At 36.3% G+C, this 24,398-nt stretch overlaps 1 protein-coding gene and 1 non-coding gene across 2 annotated transcripts in view; both read left to right on the forward strand.

Annotated features, from left to right (window-relative positions):
- Window positions 1-24,398, forward strand: part of Kpna4 (karyopherin subunit alpha 4) — a 59,375-nt gene that overhangs the window by 18,642 nt on the left and 16,335 nt on the right. Inside the window, exons 2-13 of the mRNA XM_052180367.1 lie at window positions 1,609-1,653; window positions 2,519-2,608; window positions 2,718-2,747; window positions 2,844-2,896; window positions 9,932-10,027; window positions 10,816-10,901; window positions 12,820-12,906; window positions 15,393-15,562; window positions 15,648-15,692; window positions 17,833-17,964; window positions 22,150-22,278; window positions 23,800-23,904. Of these exons, the coding sequence (XP_052036327.1) occupies window positions 1,609-1,653; window positions 2,519-2,608; window positions 2,718-2,747; window positions 2,844-2,896; window positions 9,932-10,027; window positions 10,816-10,901; window positions 12,820-12,906; window positions 15,393-15,562; window positions 15,648-15,692; window positions 17,833-17,964; window positions 22,150-22,278; window positions 23,800-23,904 (1,068 nt within the window). The remainder of the gene's footprint in view (window positions 1-1,608; window positions 1,654-2,518; window positions 2,609-2,717; window positions 2,748-2,843; window positions 2,897-9,931; window positions 10,028-10,815; window positions 10,902-12,819; window positions 12,907-15,392; window positions 15,563-15,647; window positions 15,693-17,832; window positions 17,965-22,149; window positions 22,279-23,799; window positions 23,905-24,398) is intronic.
- Window positions 22,516-22,848, forward strand: LOC127683966 (small Cajal body-specific RNA 7). The gene has a single exon (XR_007977722.1). It is a non-coding gene; the product is annotated as a small Cajal body-specific RNA 7 (non-coding RNA).

Raw genomic sequence — 24,398 nt, forward strand, 5'->3', positions numbered from 1 at the left:
CTTCTTTTTGGTAAATAATAATAAAAATATGTGGGTATATGTATGTAATACCCACATATATACATATATATGTTTAGAACATCTTCATCTAAATCCTTTGGTCAAAAATGTAGCTTATCTGTCATCTTAAGTATTTACTTTTTAGGCCAGGCATGGATAACTTAATCACAGCTCTGGATAAGAAGAGGCAGGTAAATTTCTTACGATTTTGAGGCTAGCCAAGATTACATAGTGAGATGTTGTCTCAAAGAACAAAAACAAAACAAGTATTTCTGTTGTCAAAGTACCTAATGTTTGTGTTTCTGTTTAAAGATGTTACTGTGTTCTAGAGCTAGAAATTTTCCTACTTTAACTGTGTGTACTACAACAATCCTGTGTATGTGTGCGTGTGTGTTAATTTATTAAGTAAATAAAATTGAGTCATGTTTGCATGGTACCCAGCACCCAGTATTTGCTAAAGATCTTCTTCTTGATAATTTGCAAACTATATTTCTCTGTCGTAAAAGTACAACTGTGTTTTTAAAAACCTTTTATTATAATGTGTGTGTACACGCATATCATTTGTGTCAGGGTACAATTCTGACACAAGTGATCAACAAGGGTTGATTCTTTCCACAGGGATCTGACTAAAGTCCTTAGGCTTGATGGCAAATGATTATAGTCACTGAACCATCTCACTAGCCTGAGCACTACTTTCTTAAGGGTATGGATACCCTTAAGGGGCATCTGGTCCATCTTTGTATTTTTAGTACTTAGCAAAAGTAGGTTAATATTCCACAAAATAGAAGGAAGAAAAATCCCCCATCCTACCATTTTGTAGATGAAGAAACTGAAGTACAGAGAGATATTAAGTCTAAAAACAATTGACCCATCTTGGGAAATGCTGTGTACTAATATCATTCACCTGCACATACCCAAGTGCTTCTTCTCCCCCCCCTCCCATCCCCCATCTGTGTGTGTGTGTGTGTGTGTGTGTGTGTGTGTGTATTTAAAAATACTATACCAAAAGATAGCAAGCTCTGATAAAAGTAGGCTAGAAAGAAAGAACAAGACAGAGGGCTAAAGAGATAGCGTGGTTATGAGCACTTGCTTACTCTTACCTAGGACGTAGGTTCTAGCACTGCATGGCAGCTTACAACTGCCTCTAACTCCAGTCAGTTTTAGAGGATCTAATACAATCTTCCTACCTTCCTGGGCTCCTACACATGTAAACATGTATACTCAGATGTGCTTGTGCACACATGCACATAAATATTTTTAAAAGAACAAAAGAGACATATATCAGGAGGCATTTGCAATGGTCTTGGAGAGAGATAATGATAAATTTACCAGCGAAGACTTGCAGAGGAGATAATGAAAAGTAATAAGATTGTGGATAAGTGACTGTATAATACATGAAAACATGGGTTTAGATTTTGTATCTGTGCAAATGGAAGGATAGATCAACCACTTACTTAGATGGAGTTGGAGTATGTTTATGAAAGATCAGAAAATGCATTTTGAGATGAAAATTAGAGAAAGGTTAATGTACAGGAGGTAGAAACAAAAAACAGATTTTTTCTGGATGATTAGTATAGATAATATATATTTTTTTTTTACTCTTTGTAGACTATGAGAAGACAACGAAATGAAGTTGTAGTTGAATTAAGGAAGGTAAGTATAGCTACTATTAGTAGTTTGACAAATAGTTCTGATAACAGCATACATAGAAAATAATAAGAATTGTATCCTTTGTAAAACATACAACCTGTTGTATAATGAAATTGTATTAAATATAGTTAAGCTTTTTGTTTTCAATCTCAGGTGCTCAGCATTTCTTTTTCTTTCAAACAAGTTTTGTTGTTTTAATTAAGTCTGGAAAACTATTGAAAATGATGGCAAAATAGAATTTACCCACTTCCCAATAATAGATATAAACAAGTTAATTTTAAGTCTAAATAATAGAGATACTCTTAAACTAAATAGTCCTATTAATTGGTAATAGTTCTGACTTGATAATTTGTTACATATTAATTTTATCAACTTTTAAAATATGAAAGTACACTAAAATTGAATCTAATTTTTATTTGCTCTGAAACATTTCAAGTAAATTTCAAATGATCTTTGATTTTTGTTGATTTTTTTTTTTTTTTGGCCTATTTTTAACTGCCCAACTTTTGCTTTGAGGTGATAAAGAGATGCTTCCAAATGATGTGTAAAATGACTTAGTACTTTTTAAGTGTGTATGTGTGTGTATATTTGATTCTGACTTAAACTGTACACTATTCATTTTAATAAAACAATTTTATTTTGGTTTTACAATAGTTCACAGTTCATTGGAAATGAATGTTTGTGATTGGGATCCATTCAGATTAGTGTTAAGTTGGTGTTTACTTCAGTTTGATTTAATTTTTTTTTTTTACATTTGTTTTTAATTTTAAAAGGCGCTTATTTTAGTTTGTAGGTACAGGGTTGCTTAATTTTTATATGAAAATAGTTAACTGTTTTTCTGAAATTTCTTTGACTTTTCTTCTTACAGAATAAAAGAGATGAACATCTCTTAAAGAGGAGGAATGTACCACAGGAAGATATCTGTGAAGACTCTGATATAGATGGTGATTATAGAGTGGTAAGTTATGTTATTCTGATAATCTAAAACTTTTAGTGAAAGATTTTCTATAAATACAATATTTAAAGATTACCTTTTAACTTTTTTTTTCTCTTTAACTTCTTGCCAGCAAAATACCTCTCTAGAAGCTATTGTTCAAGTAAGTCGGGTTTTATTCCCCTCTTCGTACTTTCTGAACTAAACAACTCACTACTGTGTTTCCATGTGATAAATTGTTTTACTTATATTTTTATAGAATGCATCAAGTGATAACCAAGGAATTCAATTAAGTGCAGTTCAAGCTGCTAGGTGAGTTAACTAATCAAATTCAAGTTCTTCAGACCCCTATTTAAGTTAGCTAAGTCTTCTTACAATACTTATATTAGTCAAACAATAAACTGAATTATAAGCATGCTGTCATGTAAAACAAGCATTCATTAAGATATATTGCTGCATATATGCTAGATTTTTTTATTGTTGTTATTTTAAGGCTAGAAATGCCAAGTCATTTTGCACATTTTAGTTGTGAAACCTGTTGTCATACTTTTTTGGAAAGTGCCAGAAAAACGTAGTGAGGAACTGAGGAGAAAACTCAGTCTAGAAAGTACTTGCTGTGCAAGCACAAGACCCAAATTTAAGTCCCCAGAACCCATGTAAAAAGCTGAACGTGTAGTGCTGGGCTATAATCCTGGCACTGCAAGTGGAGAGTAGACCTATCCTTGGGGCTCCCCTGACCAGTCAGCATAGTCACTGAGAAAACTGTTTAAAAAAAGATGGCTGACTCCTGAGGAATGGATGACCTCTGGCTTGAGGTTGACCTCTGGCTTTCACATACATGTGCATCCACATATACATGAGTATATACACACACACACACACACACATACACAGGCACACTATGCTTATTATTGAGAAAGATCTCTGATTTAACTAGTATATTTAGGAAAGCATGGTTAAAAAAAAACGATTACTTTGTGTAATTGTTCATGCAAAAATTAACTTTTTAACAAATTACTGGTTGTAGTTGGTAAGATTTCAGAGTGCAAAAATGTTCATGGATCTATGTGATCTTATCAAATGTGTGATCAATCTTATCAAATTCCACACATGTCCTACTTATGTGTGTTTAAATTGCTTTATTATTGTATCCCATAGGCTAAAGAACTTCTTAGACAATTTGGTATACGAGAGATCACATTTTGAAACCGTACATTTATGTTTGTAAGAAGGATGATTAAGTCACTAATTGTGGTCAAAGTAGGAACTGTGGGTTCCAGGAAAATCCTAAGACAACTTCAGAGATATATAAGAACAAACTAATTCATGATAATTTTAGGACTTATCTTTTTTCATTGTGTTAACAGTGTTACTGCAAAAGGAACTATAGGCAAAACTGTGGGAGTTGTAACACAAATCAAAACCCTTGTACCAAAGTGATTTCATATTCTACATTGTACATACTGTACCCTTTATTATCAGATAAAAAAAGCGGGGTCTGGAGAAATGGCCTAGTGGTTAAGAGTATTTGCTGTTCTTTGAGTAGACCCAGGTTCAATTTCTAGCACCCACATGGCAGCTCACAACTACCCATAGTTTCAGTGTTAGAGGACCTGACACCTTCTTCTGACTTCCTTGAGCACTAGGCATTCATGGATGTACAGACACAAATGCAAGCAGAAAACTTACATACATCAAAAAATGTCAAAGCCCCCTGATTTCTAAAATTGCTCTTGGTAATGCACTAGAACATTTTTATCTATTAAATCTTTACACTTAATTTCCTGCATCCTTGATTAAGAAATACTAAAATTTTGCTTTGTTTTGTTTTTTAATTTTTTTCGAGACAGGGTTTTCCTGTATAGCCCTGGCTGTCCTGGAACTTACTCTGTAATACTAAAAAATTTTAAACTTTTTAATTTACATTTGTGCTAAGCACTGTGCTTATATTATGAGCAATACTGTGAAAATACTAAGCAGTGTTATTTTCTTGATTTTAATAGAATATTTTTATTCTTTATAGAAAATGTTTTGCATGCATAGAGTGTATTTTGATCCTATCTACTTCTCACTTCCTCTAATTTCCCCTGACGTCCTCCTCAGCTTCTCTCTCTAAACCTCATGTCCTCCCTTTTAAAAAGGTTTCTTTAAGTAACCTTCTGAGTACAATTAGTGCATCCCATCTTATACACTCAAGGGTGTGGGACCACCACTGGGACTTGGGTAACCTATTGGCCATACCTCCAAAGAGAAATGACTATCAGCAGTCATCAACTGCCACCAGCTCCTTAGCTAGGAGTAGGACCTGCTGAGCCCCTCCCTCCTGCATGCAGGAAAGCTTGATCTAGTAGCCAGAGCTATCTGAGGTCATGAGTGCCATGTCCAGGTCACATCCTGAAGACAGCATTTTACAGTACTGTCTCGGTGCTTAAGCTCTTACATACTTTACTTGCTTCTGGGATGCTCTCTGATCCTTGAAGGGTTAGCATGTTGATGTGGATGTCCTATTTTGGGCATGAATATTTAACAGTCACTTACTCTCAATACTTTAGTACAGTTACAAGTCTCTGTATTAACCATTACATATATACACACATATATATGCTCTCTCTCTCTCTCTCTAATCTGTGGATATAAACAGAATTAGAAGGCAGTTTGGCCAAACTCAAAGAAAAAAACCACATGGTCATTTCATTGGATGCTGAAAAAGCATTTGACAAAATTCAGCAACCTTTCATGCTTAAAGTCTTGGAAAGAACAGGAATTCAAGGCCCATATCTAAACATACTAAAAGCAATATACAGCAAACCGGTAGCCAAACTAAATGGAGAGAAACTTGAAGCAATCCCACTAAAATCAGGGATTAGACAAGGCTGCCCCCTCTCTCCTTATCTTTTCAATATTGTACTTGAGGTACTAGCTTGGGCAATTAGACAACATAAGGAGGTCAAAGGGATACAAATTGGAAATAGTCAAACTATCACTATTTGTAGATGATATGATAGTCTACCTAAGTGACCCAAAAAACTCCACTAGAGAATTCCTACAGCTGATAAACAACTTCAGCAAAGTGGCAGGTTATAAAATCAACTCAAGCAAATCAATAGCCTTCCTCTACTCAAAGGATAAGCAGGCTGAGAAAGAAATTAGGGAAATGACACCCTTCAAAATAGCCACAAACAGTATTTTGTGTGTGACTCTGACCAAACAAGTGAAAGATCTGTATGACAAGAACTTCAAGACTCTGAAGAAGGAAATGGAAGAAGTCCTCAGAAAATGGAAAAATCTCCCATACTCATGGATTGGCAGGATTAATATAGTTAAAATGGCCATTTTGCTAAAAGCAATCTACAGATTCAACGCAATACCCATCAAAACCCCAACTCAGTTCTTCATAGAGTTAGAAAGACCAATTCTCAAATTCATCTGGAATAACAAAAAACCCAGGATAGCTAAAACTATTCTCAACAACAAAAGAAATTCTGGGGGAATCAGTATCCCTGACCTCAAGCAATACTACAGAGCAATAATGTTAAAAACTGCATGGTATTGGTACAGTGACAGGCAGGTAGATCAATGGAATAGGATTGAAGATCCAGAAATGAGCCCACACACCTATGGCCACGTGATCCTCGGACAAAGGAGCAGAAAATATCCAGTGGAAAAAAGATAGCCTTTTCAACAAATGGTGCTAGTTCAACTGGAGGTCAGCATGCAGAAGAATGCGAATTAATCATCCTTATCTCCTTGTACTAAGCTCAATTCTAAATGGATCAAGGACCTCCACATAAAGCCAGACATTCTGAAGCTAATAGAAAAGAAACTGGGGAAGACCCTTGAGGACATCGGTACAGGGGGAAAGTTCCTGACCAGAACACCAATAGCATATGCTCTAAGATCAAGAATTGACAAATGGGACCTCATAAAATTACGAAGTTTCTGTAAGGCAAAGGACACCATCAAAAGGACAAATTGGCAACCAACAAATTGGGAAAAGATCTTCACCAAACCCTACATCAGATAGAGGGCTAATATCTAATATATACAAAGAACGCAAGAAGTTAGATTCCAGAAAGCCAAATAACCCTATTAAAAAATGGAGTACAGAGCTAAACAAAGAATTTTCACCCGAAGAACTCAGGATGACTGAGAAGCATCTTAAAAAATGCTCAACTTCATTAGTCATTAGGGAAATGCAAATCAAAACAACCCTGAGATTTCACCCTACACCAGTCAGAATGGCTAAGATTAAAAATTCAGGAGACAGCAGGTGTTGGCGAGGATGTGGAGAAAGAGGAACACTCCTCCACTGCTGGTGGGGTTGCAAATTGGTACAACCACTCTGGAAATCAGTCTGGCAGTTTCTCAGAAAACTGGGCACTTCACTTCCGGAGGATCCTGCTATACCACTTATGGGCATATAACCAGAGGATTCCCCAGCAGGTAATAAGGATACATGCTCCACTATGTTCATAGCAGCCCTATTTATAATAGCCAGAAACTGGAAAGAACCCAGGTATCCCTCAACGGAAGAATGGATGCAAAAAATGTGGTATATCTACACAATGGAGTACTATTCAGCCATTAGAAACAATGAATTCATGAAATTCTTAGACAAATGGATGGAGCCGGAGAACATCATACTAAGTGAGGTAACCCAGTCTCAAAAGATTAATCATGGTATGCACTCACTAATAAGTGGATATTAGCCTAGAAAATTGGAATACCTAAAACATAATCCACACATCAAATGATGTACAAGAAGAATGGAGGAGTGGCCCCTCGTTCTGGAAAGAGTCAGTGTAGCAGTATAGGGCAAAACCAGAACAGGGAAGTGGGAAGGGGTGGATGGGAGAACAGGGGGAGGGAAGAGGGCTTATGGGCCTTTCGGGGAGTGGGGGGCCAGAAAAGGGAAAATCATTTGAAATGTAAATAAAAATATATGGAATTTAAAAAAAAAAAAAAAAGAAGGAGGCAGTTTGGCAGCATGGTAATTTAGCCAGACTACAATTGTAGGTTTCCTCTGACACCTATCACCTTCCTAACCATGGGCTTTTGACCATGTTTAGAGTACCTGGTATGAATTCTCTTCCGTGGAACAGGACTCAAATCCAATTAGAAAGTGCTTGGTTGCCCTTGTTAAAAGTCAGGCTACCATTGCACCAGTGGGTACATCTTTCCTGGCATGTTGCATGCTAGATCTAGCACTGACTACAACCACTGGTGTTTGTCCTGCCCTGACACCCCCTCCCCCCAGTGACTCACATTGTTCCCAACACTATGAAAACAAGTTAGGTCAGTTCCAGATGTCCAAATAGCAAAGTATGATATTTTTTCTTTAAGAAGTTTAGCTTCTGGCCTTGGGATATAGTGCAGTTGGTAGAATGCTTGCCAAGTATGTACAGAATCCTGTTTGATACCCAGCTCTGCTTAAAAGTGGTATATTAATTATTACACACCTGTAATCACAGTTCTTGGAAGGTAGAGGTGGGAGGAACAGAAATTTATGATCATCCTTAGCCACATAGGAGTTTGAGGCTAGTCTTAGATATATGAGAACCTGTCCTAAAAAGTTTTTTGTTGTTGTTGTTGTTGTTTAGAATTTAATAGAAAATTTAGAGCTATTTAAAGTAGTGGCACCCAGCAGCAAGTGTAGGATTATGCTGTGACATACTCTTAGAATTGAGAGGTGGTAAGGAACCTGAACAGTCTTTGAAATAATGATATAAATAATGGCAAGAGTGAAGAGAGGAGAATACAAAGTGCTTAGAAATGAGATCATGTGGTAACCAGGCTTCCACTTAGGTAAAGTGCAGCCACTGTATGGAGCACTAGAAAGGCAAGATAAGGAGTCTCACATCCCTAAGATAATAAATAATAGGGTGATGTGCTGACTAGACTTTTTTTTTTTAAGGATTTTTTATGCGTGAGTATACTGTCACTGTCTTCAGATACACAGAAGAGGGCATCAGATCACATTGTAAATGGTTGTGAGCCACCATGAGCTTGCTGGGGATTGAGCTCAGGACCTCTAGAAAGCAATCAGTGCTCTTAACCACTGAGCCATCTCCAGCCCCCGACTAGGCTTTCTTAAGCCTTATTGTACAGCAAGTTCTAACAAGGAGATTTCTGTTAGGACACAGTACAATTAGACCTGCTCTCTCTCACATAGGAAAATGGGCACCAAGCTTTGATTTTTATCCTGTAGGTTCCATGAAAACAGACTTTATCTTGTTTTTTCCTTAATAACATCTGAGTATTTTCTTGTATCGCTGTATTTATTCTGTTTTTAAAGGTCCTGAGATAAGATTGCTGTTTGGTTTTCATGATAATTAGTAGTGTATAGAGTGGGATGAGTCAAACACTGTGATTGCTCTAAACATACCACCCTTTGGATGTCCCAGTATGCATAATTTTGATTATTTTGAAAACCTATTAATTTCCTTTTTAGCAAAGTAAATATTATGTTGAGGGTTTTCTACCTTTTTCTGAGCTTAAAATTAACTCTGAACATCGCACATAACTTTCAGTTGTGCTAAGCACTGTGGCACCCCTCCTTTAATTCCAGCACCCAGGAAGCAGAGTAGTGAGTTTGAGGCTAGCCTAATCTATATACGGTTCAGGGCACCTGGGACTACATAATGAGAAACTGTTTTAAAAAGCAAACAAATACTCTCCCACGTACGCACATACACAAACACAGAAGCCGGGCGGTGGTGGCGCACGCCTGTAGTCCCAGCACTCTGGGAGGTAGAGGCAGGCGGATTTCTAAGTTCCAGGACAGCCAGGGCTTTACAGAGAAACCCTGTCTCGAAAAAAAACCAAATCCAAAAAAAAAAAAAAAAGGAACAGAATGTGGTATGTTAAAAGTGATCACACTGTTCAACTCATTGTACTCTATATGCTATTAGTTATGAAATATAATTATAACAATAATTATCCAGCTTCTTAAAGGACTAAATACAGAAATACAAGAAAATGCTCAAAGAGATGCTGAAGATACCTAGGAAAATAAGAAAAAGTCTTTTTTTATGGAACTTAGAGAAGAAAAAGTAAAAGCTTGGTTCCTGTTTTCCCATTTGAGAGACTGAGGTGTCTTTTATAGTTGCCATATTCACAACTGTGCTGAGGGAGTGGTGTTATGCTACTAAAAGTAGCATTGTACCTGCTGGAGTTTTCTAATTATTTGCAAATTTAATTTAGAGAAAAAAATGTTGTATTATATAAAGTATAAGTAACTTTCCAAGTATACTTCTGCCATTTCTTCACATTTACAATATCTATATCCAGTTTGAATTTAATTGTAATATATGTCATTAAGTTTTACGAGTGGTATCTATCTTACAGGAAGCTTTTATCCAGTGATCGAAATCCACCAATTGATGACTTAATAAAATCTGGAATATTGCCTATTTTAGTTCATTGTCTTGAAAGAGACGACAAGTAAGTATATAATTATTATTTCCAATTACAATGGGTTCTTTAGAAAAGGTAAATTTTCTAGTTTAATCTTTAAAGGGAAAAGATTCATGAAGTGGAGGCAGGAGGGTTAGAAGTTCAAAGTGATCCTTGGCTAAACATAATGAGTTCAGGTTGGTTGTCTCAGAAACCAAACAAGCATAATGGTATATGTGTGTAATCTGAGAAGTTAGGAAGCCTCAGTTCAAGGCCTGCCTGGACTTTGTAAGGAGAGATTTTCTTCTTCTTTTTTTTTCTTTTTAAAATAGGACTTATTTATTTATTTTATATATACATGAGTATACTGTAGCTGTCTTTAGACACACCAGAAGAGGGCATCAAATCCCATTACAGATGGTTGTGAGCCACCATGTGGTTGCTGGGAATTCAGTTTGGGACCTCTGGAAGAGAAGCCAGTGCTCTTAAGTAACCGCTGAGCCATTTCTCCAGCCTGAGAGAGATTTTCTTTTAAAAAAAGAAGGAAAAAGTTATGGGATAGAATTGAAAGTTAAAATCAAGGTAAGAACCAAAAAACAAATTTGAAAATGATTTTTAACTTGTGAGCTTTGAACACTGGCACGATGAGTAGTTGAAAACTAAGGAGTAATAAGAAAGAGGGTGTCTAAGTCAGGATGTCGGACTTTTACACTGGAATGGTTGGGCTATGTTTTTGAGGCTAGAAAACATTTCACATACTAGAGGGAAGAAATGGTTGGTAGACATTTAGGTAATATGAGATGTATGGTTTAAAAAAATCACTTGTTCTTTGGTAGTCCTTCTTTACAGTTTGAAGCTGCATGGGCCTTGACAAACATTGCATCTGGAACGTCTGAACAGACGCAAGCAGTGGTTCAGTCCAGTAAGTTGTTAATTAACAAATTTGTAATTGCTTTTGTTCCCATTGGTAGAAAATGAACTGTGTTGGCTGGACATGGTGGCAAGTGCTTTTTAATTCCAACACTTGAGAGGCTAACATAGGAGGATCATGAGTTTGAGGCCTGTCTGGGCTAGAATAATGAGACCTCATCTCGTAAAGTAAATCCATAAATTATTTATTCTAAGAAGGTATAACTAACTGTGTTAATAGAATACTATCTACCCATAGGACTGTTGAGACAGCTGCCTAAGTAGGTTACTTTACTCCCCTTGTTCTATTGACTGATGGACCCTTCAGCAAAGTTCTTTTGATTCCTTTCTGTATGATTTAGGAGGACAGATATATTATCCAACCAATTAGCATTTCACATCTTGGTATATATATATTGTTAGTTAGAAATTATCTAAAATTCTACTAAAGCTGGTTTTTTGTTACAGAGTTAACAGATTAGGTGGGCTTTGTGCTTCTATCATAGTGTCATGATCTCTTTTGCTTGTTTTACATAATTCTTAATGAGTAGAAACAGGCTGGGCTGTTTTGTTTTGTTGTTACGTTATTTCATTAAAATGGGGTCTCATTGAAGCCCAGGCTGGGCTCCAACCCATTATGTAGGTAGGCTACCTTCAACTTCTAATCTTTCTGCTTCCAGGCTCCATCTAAATGCTAGGATTACAGGTGTTGTCTACCATTCCCAGTTAGAAAGACTTTGGATTTTTTATCATTGCTGTCTGTTTAGTATCCAAAACTAATAAGATAAATGAGCTATTTTTTATTATGTCCATGATTAATCTATATACATATAAATTATGTTGTGTTCTTCAGAGTACTATCTAAAAGCAGGAAGAAAAGTCAAGTCAGAAGTGCAATGTTAGTCTGCTCAGATATGTAAAAACCTTTCTTTGTGTTCGCCTTCCATTTAAGCAACAAAATCACTTTCTGATTTAAGAGCTCAGTATGCCCTGACAATCATTGGCCTAATGACTCATACAGTGTTAATTTAAGATTCTTATCCCAAAGTTATTTAAGCAAGGCAGGAGAGATGGCTCAGCAGGGAAAGTACTTGGATGCCAAGCCTTATGACCTGAGTTTACTCCCTGGGACCACATGGTAAAGGAGAAAACTGGCTTTTGTAACTTGTCCTCTGACTTAAACACACATACATAGCCATATACACCACACACACAAACACCCATACACACATTCACAGCCATATACAGTATACACAGCCATATACAGTATACACAGCCATATACAGTATACACACACACAGACACCCCACCACATACATACCTATACAACATGCACACATACACAATACTGAACCATACACACCTGTACACCACATACATACACAATGACATACAGGCATATGCCACATATTCACACTTACATACATATACCCATCCATACTATACATATGCACCAATACACACATACACACACACACAAACACACTTTGTCTGAATAAATGTATTAAAAAACAGAAATTATCTAAAAATTCAGGCTTTTTCACTGATTTTGAAGATAGCACTCTATAAGGAATGATTCTTGAAATTGGGCTACACTCTTAGGTAGGGCCACAGTGCAGTGGTAGAATATGATGGAAACTTGTAGACTGCCCTGGTTTAGACTCTAATGACAAACAAGTAAATGTAATTGAGTCCGAGTTTTATTGTTTAAAATGCGGACTTTAATTTGGAATTGTTTATTTTACAATTTACCTTGATGCTAGTTTTCCTTTCAATTATTTCAATAACAGAATTCATTTAACAAAATTATATTTTAAAATAGTTTTGATAGTTTGCATTATGATTTGTTGGGTTCTCAGTCAAAAAAAAAAAAAAAAAGAAGGGCCTTATAGTATCTTTACCTTTTATTGCTACTTACTTTTCTCTTGCAGATGCTGTGCCACTTTTCCTGAGGCTTCTGCATTCACCCCATCAGAATGTCTGTGAACAGGCAGTGTGGGCATTGGGAAACATCATAGGTTTGTATGAAACTTGTGAAACTTTGGAAGTTAATCCAATAGGTTAGATAAACCATACATTAATCCAATAGGTTAGATAAACCATACACTAACCAATAAAAATGACTACTAGTGGTTCAAAAAGTAATTTTTTGTCATTGTCAGTTTTTATGAAATATAAAGCAAGTTTTATGAATGTAAAGCAATAATAATCAGGAGTATATTTGTTGCTTACATTACCATGATAGCTTTTTGTTGGTAGTTAACTCTTAATTATTTAAAGGTTTATAAAATATATAAATTATTTAGATTTTTTTATATTGGTGTCTATCTTACTTTCTCCATCTAAGAATAACAGTAATTTTTCTCATTGTAGCATACTTAAGAAGTCTAAAAACTTTGTGTAAGAGATTAAAATTTAGTAATGTATAACTATTATTATTGTGAATTAACAGTAAGTATCTAATAGCCTAATGTTCAATCATTATTGACCATTATAATCACTACCTTTACACTTATAAATAACTGTAGGAAAAATAATTGATACAACCTCAGTATTTCTAGCATTTTTTTCAAACTAGAAGCATTTTTGTTTACTTATAATAATATGGCTTGCCTGAAACTCATGGTCCTCAGCTAGAGAATCCCTGCCTCCCAAGTGCTGGGATTGCAAGACTACACCACCAAGTCTGTTTACCGGAGCCTATATTAAGTCAAACTTAAAAATCCAAAGAACTAATCCCAGTACTTATGGAGGCTGAGGCAGGAGAACTGCTGTAAGTTCAAGACTAGCCTGTACTACATTCCAAGATGCTGTCTGAAAAAAAATCACAGAACTACCTGGTCCTTTAATCTCAGCATTCAGTAGGCAGAGGCAGGTAGATCTCTGTGAGTTTGAGGTTTACAGAGCAAGTTCCAGAACAGCCAAAACTACACAGAGAAGCCCTGTCTCAAAAAAACAAGAGCAAAACAACAACAACAACAACAAAAATAGAGAACCAGTAATGGGAAAAATTCTTAAATCTGGCTTGGAAATAATGAAAATTCCTTTTTTGGGATTTTTATCATTTTTTTTTGACAAAGGATTCCAGACATTCTTTAAAAATTAAGACATTTCACTTACTTTGTATATATGTATGTGTGTGCATGTTTACCTGTATATTGCAGCATACATGTAAAGATTAGAGAACAACTTGAGGCAAATGGTGTCTTCATTCCTCGTATATTTGGGTATTGAACTCGGGGTGTTAGCAAGCCTTTACTCACCAAGCCATCTCGACAGCCCGAAACCTTTGAGGTCCAACTTGAAAATGTTATGCTTGGAGGTTTTTGTGAGCAGCCTACTCTGTGAAGTTACTAGTGTAGAGTACACTGCTTGTAGGAATGATGTTGCATATCTGGGTGCCTCCCTCCTTTACTCTTGTATCAAACTTCAAAGCTTTGTGTAAAGCTGTTAAAGTTCTCAACCTTCCTAATGCTTTGACCCTACCATGACCAACTCTTAGAAGAACACCATTTATTTGTGGCTGGCTTACAGATTCAGAGATTTAGTCCACTATCAAGGTAGGAGCATGGTAGCATCTAGGCAGGCATGGTGCAAGAGAAGCTGAGAGAGCTATATCTTCATCTGAAGGCAACTAGCAGAAGACTGGCTCCCACATGGTTCGGAAAAGGGTCTCTTTGCCCACGCCCACAGTGTCACACTTCCTCCAGTAAGGCCACACCTATTCCAACAAGGCTATACCTCCTAATAGTGCTACTCCCTGGGCCAAACATATTCAAACCCAACCATAAAATTATTTTTATTGCTATTTCATAACTGTAATTTTGCTACTGTTATGAATTGTAAATATCTGATATGTGACATCCCCCCCTTAAAGGTTTTGTGACTCCACTGGTAGAGAACCACTGTATTAAAGAAACACTATGATATTTGTTTTTGTTGTTTTATTCTCTAATTACATGTTGGAATTAAATCAAATACATCACCAGATATTATAGTGCAAGAAAGGTTTTTTCTTGTGGATTATTTAGTTTTGCTTTTGATAATGGGTCTCAGGTATCCTAGGCTGACTTTGAACTTGTGTAGCAAAACCTATCTCCATCTGATTCTGCCTCCAAAACACTAGAATTAGACTTGTGCCACCACACTAGACCCTATTGAATCATAACATAAATATGAATTCTGCATTAATTTTCTCAATAGTTTAGATATATTGTATTAAAAGCTTGTTAAACTGAGCAAATCATTGAGGTAACAACAACATGTCTGCCCAGGGTATTTGAAAGAATTCTTGGGCTGCTGCATCTTAGGGACATCCTGAGCAGCTTATAAAGACACAGATAGATATGACCTAGAATGTCAGCTTGTTAAATGACTAATATTTTTATATAAAACTTAAAAAAAGCTTATTAAAATATTAGTAGCTGCATAAATGACCAAATGCTTTATGTTTTCTGAAAAAGCTGAGTGTTGATTTATCTTATTAAATTAATCCTTTCTACAGGTGATGGACCTCAGTGTAGAGATTATGTGATAAGTCTTGGAGTTGTAAAACCTCTGCTTTCATTCATAAGTCCTTCTATCCCTATAACATTCTTAAGAAATGTTACCTGGGTTATGGTCAACTTATGTCGCCACAAAGACCCACCACCACCAATGGAGACAATTCAGGAGGTAAACAAAGAAAAAAAATAGATACCATTATATGTTTTTTCTTTTAGTTGGTATATGTTTAAGTTGTACATATTTCTCTCCTCAGATTCTTCCAGCTCTTTGTGTATTAATTCATCACACAGATGTAAATGTGAGTAAATTCTTCTTGTTGTACATTAATATATGTATATATGTATATCTACTGGACTTCCACTATGGTATAGGAGAGAACTGGAAACAATGTGTAATTATATTCTCTCATACTTTACCACTTCAATAATTGAGGCACATATTTGTTATTTTTATATTTGTTTCTGCAGCTTCAGGGAGGAATCAAACCTGTTAAAAAGATGTACTTAGCCATCTCTCATTGTCATGACTGGTTGTTCAGAACGGTTTTGGCTACTCCCTCTGACAGCCTAGCTTTGGAGAATATATACACATGGTTATATTTTTGTATTTTGAAGCATAAGTGAATATTAACTTAAATACTAATTCATATATATCAAACTATGAAAACCTGTTGTTCCTCGGTGCCATTTTTCAGTCTCATTTCTCCAGTTATAGCAAAGTTCTTTGAATAAACACAAATTTTAGTGCTCTGTTTTCAAAGATTTGCAAAAACATTGGTAACTATTATAATATCAGATAACTTTTTCTTTCCACTTGTTTACCTAACTCTTGTTTGTCCACCAAAAGATGAGCTTGTGTTTCAGTGTTCTACTTTTAATAGGTCTTGAATATTAATTTTATGTTGGAATTTTTCTTTTCTGGACTATCTTTCACAAATACTTTATCATTTACTAAATAATAATTACTATGTATAGCCTTCTTAAGTTAGAACTATTCACTCTTAAATCATCCCTCAAAGAAGTAAAGAGAAATTATATTGTAGTTATAATTAGAATACTTATAAACTTGGTCAGGTACAAATATGTAAGAGTTTTAGTTGGATTTGAAGAAGAATTTGGATCTAGATACATTAACAACGTGTTTAACATTGGACTTTCAAAGAATGTATCCTGTTTTTATATAGAGTCAAGAGCAAGTAATTTGAATTTTTTGCCTTTCTTAACAAATTTTAGCCTATGATGAAACTCTAGACAAAGATCCTTATTTGTAAACTGAGATGTAATTGTTTTACATATGTTGATACTACTTTGTAAAACTTCTTACATTTGGTGTTCTATTTTGCTTATCAAGACAGGGTCTTAGTATATGTATATGGCCCAGGCTGTCCTCTGTCAAAATCCTTTTGCCTAAAGCTGCCGTGTGCACCACCATGGTTGGCTGTTTGCTGGCTTCTTTTTCTTTGAGGAAAAAAATGTGTTTGTGTGAATCTTTAGAACTTTCTTGAGTGCTTCTGCCCTGACCCTGTTGAGTGTTTAACTGAGGAAGGTTTGCACTCTTGGTCTTCCTTCCACTTCCTGAGAACAGTTACAGCATGCACCACCATGATCAACTGCTTTTGTAGATTTTAAAAGGAGCTGTGACTGTGCTGTTTCCCCCTTCTGCGGTATATTGAGTGTCTTAATCATAATATTTCTGCTTTTTGATACAGAGCCCAAAGGGTTTGGGGGTTCCAGATATAGTTGCTATTCCTGAGGGAGTGTTTTGTAAACAATTCTGTTACTTATATATGTTACATTTTACTGTCTTTTTACCCTACTGTCCTTTGGCCATAGTTTGAAGTAGGGTGTAAAATACAAAGAAGGATCAAACACATGACTTGCGTGTGTCAAAGCATCATCATTATTATAAATTAATCAAAAAGCCTCTCTTCCCCCATAGTAGCAGTGATATGATGTAATTTTTTTTCAGGAGTTAGTGTTTTTATTTATTTCTTGCCTTAATCTTTATTTGTGGTTGGTTGGTTGGTTGGTTGGTTGGTTTTTTATTTAGTATGCTGCAGTTTGCATCCATAGTTTGCTGAATTAAGATTAGATACTGTTAAGAGATTTGGACTATAATGTACTTATACATCTTAAAGTTAGAGAATAGAAATTGATGTTCCTAGTGAGTTGAAACAAGAAGAGAAAAGATCTCACATTATGGTTAAAAATTATTAAAGTAGCTGAGTATGGTGGTACACATCTTTTAATTCCAGCATTCAGAAGGCAGAGGCAGGTGGATTTGGGGCCAGCCTAGTCTACAGAGCAAGTTCCACAACAACTAGAGCTGAACACAGAGAAACCCTGTTTCAAAATCCTACCCGACCCCCAAGAAAAATAAAAAAGAAATATTAAAATGAGAAAATATTGAAATTTTTTAACGTTTCTTTTACTTATTAGATACTGGTAGATACTGTCTGGGCCCTGTCCTACCTTACGGATGCTGGCAATGAACAGATCCAGATGGTAATAGACTCCGGAATAGTTCCTCACTTGGTTCCGCTACTCAGCCACCAGGAAGTTAAAGTTCAGGTAGGTTTATTTTGATTAAGTTGGTTTTTTTCTCACCATGCTTTTAAGCAGGACATTCAAAAATTAACAGTTTTTTTTTTTTTTAAATTAAAGCATATTATTTACCTAACGATGTAATGTGTCTTTCGTGGAAAAAGTGAATCATTTTATCTTAGTTTTAAAGGTGGAGAAAATGAGATAAAACTACTGCAGTTATTAAGAACCCCCATCCCTGCCAGACAGGGAGACACTACTGTGAAGAAGTGATATTTAATACCAGGAAGCATGGTTAGCGCAGCACCTCTGGCGCCATTGAAAACCATTCTTACTTGCTTTCCCACTCCGCCCCTCCGTCTCCTGTGAAAGCGTCTATTTTTACTCATCTAGCAGTTTGGTTAATACTGACTTACTGATATTTGTCTGATACTTATCTGAGATAAAGGATTTGAACTGATATGCAGTTTAAAGACATCCTTATTGCTTCTCTACATTTTAATCCTCTTATGTACTCTTTATTTTAGTGAGCCTCCATCTATGAAAGCTAAAAAAAAAATTAGTGCCAAGAATATAGCTCAGTTTTACAGCACTTGCCTCACTTGTACGAAGTTCAGGCTCTACTATAACACACATACAGGCAAGCTCAACGCACTTAGGCATGTGTGTGCACACACTCACACACAGTTATCGGTAAACTGCAGTGTGGGAAAGTATAATCAGACAGCCTTCCCTACCTTTCTAAGGTAAATAATGATTTTTAATGTTATAACGATCTAAAGTCAACCAAGCAGGTATATAAAGAAAGCTGTTAGCCTAAGTTATTTTATCTTGCCCTTTGCTGGACATTATAATCAACATGAAGCTTAAAGGGAAAAAAATAGGTTTTTCCCCCCTTCTTTACCGCCTAAATATAAAACCATTATATTCCCTACAAACCTAAGCTAGCTCTTAAAGTGATACTAGTGTGTAGTTAACAGTGGAGATACATTTACTTAAAATTTAAAAAGTGCTCAAGAGATGGCTCAGTGGATAAAGTGCAAGACTGAGGACCAGTTCAGCCCCTAAATAAAAGCCGACATAACGTGGCAGTTAGTGCCTGTAAGCCCAGCTCTGAGGAGGTGGAGGAGGTAGCTCAACAAACTCCAGACTCAGCGAGAGACCTTGCCTCAAAATAAATATAAATAAATAAATAAATAAATAAATAAATAAATAAATAAATAAATGGAAAGCAACAGAGGAGAACGCATTGATTTCAAGCTCATGTACATGTGTACACAAACTAAATAAAAGTCTCCTTTAAAATTAAAACACTTAAAAAAAAAAAAGAGAGAAAGAAAGAAAGAGCTGGGCAGCAGGTGGTGGTGGCTTCCCAATTAATCTCAGCACTTGGGAGGCAGAGGCCAGTCTTGTCTCCAGAGTGAGTTCCAGTATAGCTAGGACTATACAGAGAAACCCTGTATCAAAACCAAAATTATAAGAAACAGCTAATTCAGAAAGATTTGACCAATACTAGTTATTTAAATGTATGATTTATTGTAAATATATTTGTTACATGTTTATTATTAGATTTGCATATTATGTGTATATGTGTGATATATTTTCATGTGCGCGTGTGTACACACAGACACACACTCTCTCTCCAAAATCAAACAGTGCTTCTTTAGTTTTAATACTGGCCTTAGAATTGTGGTTTTTAATATAGGACTTGGAGTTTTCTTTTAGGCAGTCTTCAGAAAAAGTTAATGCTTTGTACTTTATCAGTACAAACATTTTCTTAAGCTTCTCAACTTTCATGTCGTGTAGGCTTAATCTGTATCCCTACTCCCCCTAAAATTTAGATGTAATTATAATCTCATTTAGCATATTGTTTCATATATCTGACTTCTTCAAAAATTAAGACATTTTAAAAACCTGGGGCTGGGGAGATGACTCGGCAACTAACAATACTACCCAGGTTTGATTCTGCGCACTCTGCAGTAGCTCTCAGTTGTTTGTAGCTCCAGTTCAAGAGGGTCCAACTTTTTCTTCTCGCTTCCTCAGATCCAGGCATGCACATGGTACATAGACCTACACACAGGCATAAAACTTAACACACTAAAAAGATAAATACAAAAACAAAGAACAAAAAAGTGGCTAAAAGATTTGCAGTTTTCTAAGAAACACATAAAAGTGGTCAGTGAGCCCCAAAGCTGTAGTTATTAAGGAAATATGAGTTGAATTGGAAAACCATTCACATTGAGAATGACTACAGTTAAAAAGACAGCAATGTGGACAAAAAAGGACATCACTAGAGTAGACAGTCCTTAAAAGTGAGTACTGTGTGACAGTATGTCTACTGTTTTGTGTATTTAGGATTATGGATATGCACTTGACCACTCAGAAACTTTAATACAAATGCTCCCAAATGGAAGCAAACTGTTAACTGATACCCAGCTAACTATTACTTGGCTACAAAGAGAAACGGGTACCACCAACTGCTGTGACTTGTTTCTATTTATATAGATATAACAGAATATACAGATTAATAGACATAGATATTGTGGTTACCAGAGACCTGGGATTGAGCTAGTAAGTACTAAATTGTCTTCTCTTGAAAAAATAACTCTGTGTTTAAACAGCTGAATCATTTGTCGTATAGGAAGAAAAATTAGAGGATAGGAAAATTAACTGAACATGAAAATTACTACTTGCTTTTCTTAATTTATTCATTCACTTTATATCCCAATTACAGCCCTCCTCCCTCCTCTCCTCTCAGTCCCAACCTTATAAATTCCTCCCCTCCACTATCCCCTCTGAAGCCCCCTTTGGGTACACCCCACTCTGGGACATCCAGCCCCAGCAGGACTAGGCATGTCCTCTCCCACTGAAACCCATCCAGGCAATACCGTTAAGGAAGAGGGATCCAGTGGCAGGCAACAGAGTCACACACACACACACACACTCTCTCTCTCTCTCTCTCTCTCTCTCTCTCTCTCTCTTTCTCTCTCCCTCTCACACTCTCCCCCCCCCCCCTCTCTCTCTCTAGTTGTTAGGAGACCCATGTGAAAACCAAGCTGCATTATCAGCTACAGACATGTAGGGCCCTAGGTTCAGCCCCTGCATGCCCTTTAATTGATGATTCAGTCTCTGTGGTCCCCCATGGGGCCTAGGTTCATTGGCTTTATAGGTCTCCTTGTGGTGGTCTTGACCCCTCTGATTTGCTCACTTCTATCCCTGACTCTCCCACAAGACTCCTGAGCTCCATCAGATGATTGGCTGTGGGTCTCTGCATCTGTTTTTATCTGCTGCTGGATGAAGCCTCTCAGAAGACATGTAGGTTCCTGTCTACAAGCATAGCAGAATATCATTAATAGTGTCAGGAGTTGGCTGTCTCACATGGAATGGATCTTAAGTTGGGGCAGTTATTGGTTAGCCATTTCTTCCATCTTGTATAGACAGGACACATTTTGGGCTGAAGGTTTTATGAATGGATTGATATTCCCCTCTCCCCACTGGAAGTCCCACTTAGCTACAGGAGGTGGCTGTATACCACATCCCCCACTGCTTAGATTCTTAGCTAGAGCCACCCCCATAGACTCCCTAGAGCTTCCCCCATCCTCGGTCTTTGACCCTCTCTCCCCGTCTCTCCCTACACCTGATCTTTCATCACCATTCCTTCTTCCAGCCAGCTCCTTCCCTCAGTCCACCTCTGATGGTGACTATTTTGTTTCTCTTTCTGAGTGAGATTCATCAATCCTCCCTTTGGTTCCCCTTATTACTTAGTTTCTTTGGGTCTGTGGATTGTAGCATGGTTATCCTGTACATTATGCCTAATATCCACTTATTAGTGAGTACATACCACACATGTCTTTCTGAATCTGGGGTACCTCACTCGGGATGATATTTTCTAATTCCTTCCATTTGCCTTCAAATTTCATGATGTCCTTGTTTTTAACAGCTAAATAGTATTACTGTAGTAATTATTATGTAAAATTACCCTTTTATTGATATCAATTCTGTTGAAATAGCTTAAGCTACATAAGGCCTGGAATTTATATATTTCCTATTTCCACTGCTGTTCCTAGATCAGTACCTGAAGTACAGTGCTCAGAAAGGATTGGTTAGTTGCAATGAAAGAACTGCATGAGTGGCTGAATCTGTCTAAGGTTGCCTGACACTGGTTGATAAGAGTTCTTAATATCAAACTTCTCATTGCATCTCCTGTTTCAGACTGCTGCACTGCGAGCTGTGGGCAACATTGTCACTGGAACTGATGAGCAAACACAAGTAGTTTTAAACTGCGATGCTCTCTCACACTTCCCAGCACTCCTCACTCATCCCAAAGAGAAAATTAATAAAGTGAGTATTTTTAAATTATTATAAAATGGTACTTTTTGTTTGTGGGATTAGGTTCCAAGGGATGTCTTAATAGCATTAGCTTTTTAGTATAAGATGTTATAGGCCTTGAGAAAGCATGTTAGTCTTATAATATGCTCATGGGGTTCTGGTTTCAAACCTAGAGCCTTTGGCATACTATAAGCACATGTTCTACCACTGAGCTACACCATCACTATTAAACTGTAATTTTGACTCTCTTGGAAATGATGAAATAGAGATATTTGGGTGTTGAATGTTGCTATGAGTGGAAATTTTTAATACAAGTAGTAATTCTCCTAGTTTAATGTTTCATTGGTAGTTATTAATGTGAGTGTGTACAAGCATGAGTGTGTGTGTGTGTGTGGTGGCTATGAAAGGGGGCACTGAATGGTGATGCTGATATTGGAGTGCATCTGAGGCTGTTGTAGAAATAATATGGGTTGTTGATAACAACATTGCCGATGATTATAACCCAAAAACAGCTCACCTAAGTAGCCCAGCACCCTAACTCTCTAACAGGATCATTAAAAAATGTCCTGTGATCTGATCCAAAAGAGTCTAGTGTATGCTAGTGTTTACTAATTAGTGTATTGATGAATTTATATTTGGTAAATTCTAGTAATGTTTTCCATAGGATGTGAATTATTTGTTGTTGTTGCTGATGATTACTAACAAGGTTTTAGTAATGCATTTATTATCTTTGAAACTTGTGACCACTATCATTCTAGCAATAGTATAGCATTTTCCTGGTATTAAGGGCAGTTTTCAAAGATCATTAAAGTAGACCAATCCAGCAAGCCAACAACTGGTGCCACATTCAGCTCTTGAGAGAACTAGTACAATGACTATTATAAATAAGGACATTAAGAGAATCCACTTGCATTTTTGATGTCTTCATTATCATGGCTAATTGAGATTTATCTGCTAGGATAGGATTGTTAAGGTAGAGAGAGTAGATTAAAGCACATTATTTGACAAAAGGATGTTAAATTTCATGTGCAGGAGTTGTATTATTTAGAATTTATAACATCTTCCTTTGTTTTTGGTCAGCCAAGCTTCTTGAGTCATTGTGCTTCCAGACAGCATTGCCTGAAAAAAAATCTTTAGATGGGTTAACTTGTTGTGACCTAAATTAGAAGCCAGTAGTGATTTGTCCAAAGAAAATAGGTAAAGATATTCTATAGTGTATAAATTATGTATCTTATACAGAATAACTGTGAAGGACTAGGCATAATAGCATATACCTTTAGTTTCAGCACTTGGGAGACAGAGATGGATGGATTTCTAGGAGTTTTATGTCAGCCAGGGTTACAGTTTTGTTGTTGTTGTTGTTGTTGTTTTAAATACAGAAAGGGTGTAATAGAATTAAACTTTCTAAAATTCTTATTACAGAACTCATTTAATAATAAAATAATTATGGCACTAGATATTGAATACTTTTTCATAGTTTAGATATGCATTTTATTTTTTAATGAGAAATATTGAAAGTAACTTGTTTCACAGGAAGCAGTGTGGTTCCTCTCCAACATCACTGCAGGAAATCAACAGCAGGTTCAGGCAGTAATTGATGCCAATCTTGTACCAATGATAATACACCTTTTGGATAAGGTAAGAAAATATGTATTGGAGTAGGGCAATATATGATAAATACTTTTCTGTTTAAAAAGACACTATACAGTGGCATGAAAACTACAGACAAATGTGACTAGTACTAAAGTGTTTGAACCCAACAATAGTATATGGTAAAATGTTTCTGTCTGAAAAATGCCCCTTCCTTGTCATTACTCTAACAAGATAGCCATAGTTTATTATTTATATTATATATGTCATTTATTAGAGTTAAGTTAAAACAAGTAGTATCATGCTGTCATATTGTTCTAAGCATCGTGTAAATCTTACCACTTCTCTTATGACAAGCTGAACCAGAAAGATAGCTCAGTAGGTAAAGGTAACTGCCAGTGAGCCTAGGGACCTGAGTTTTATCCTGGGACCCAGATGGAACAAGGGAAGAGCCTCTTCTAGTGTTCAAGTCAGGAGTCAGATGAAACTATTGCTTGAACAAATCACTTGCCCAGAATCTAGTGGCCAGAGAGCATATCATA

This window comes from Apodemus sylvaticus, chromosome 4, assembly GCF_947179515.1.
Source record: "Apodemus sylvaticus chromosome 4, mApoSyl1.1, whole genome shotgun sequence".
Taxonomy (NCBI): domain Eukaryota; kingdom Metazoa; phylum Chordata; class Mammalia; order Rodentia; family Muridae; genus Apodemus; species Apodemus sylvaticus.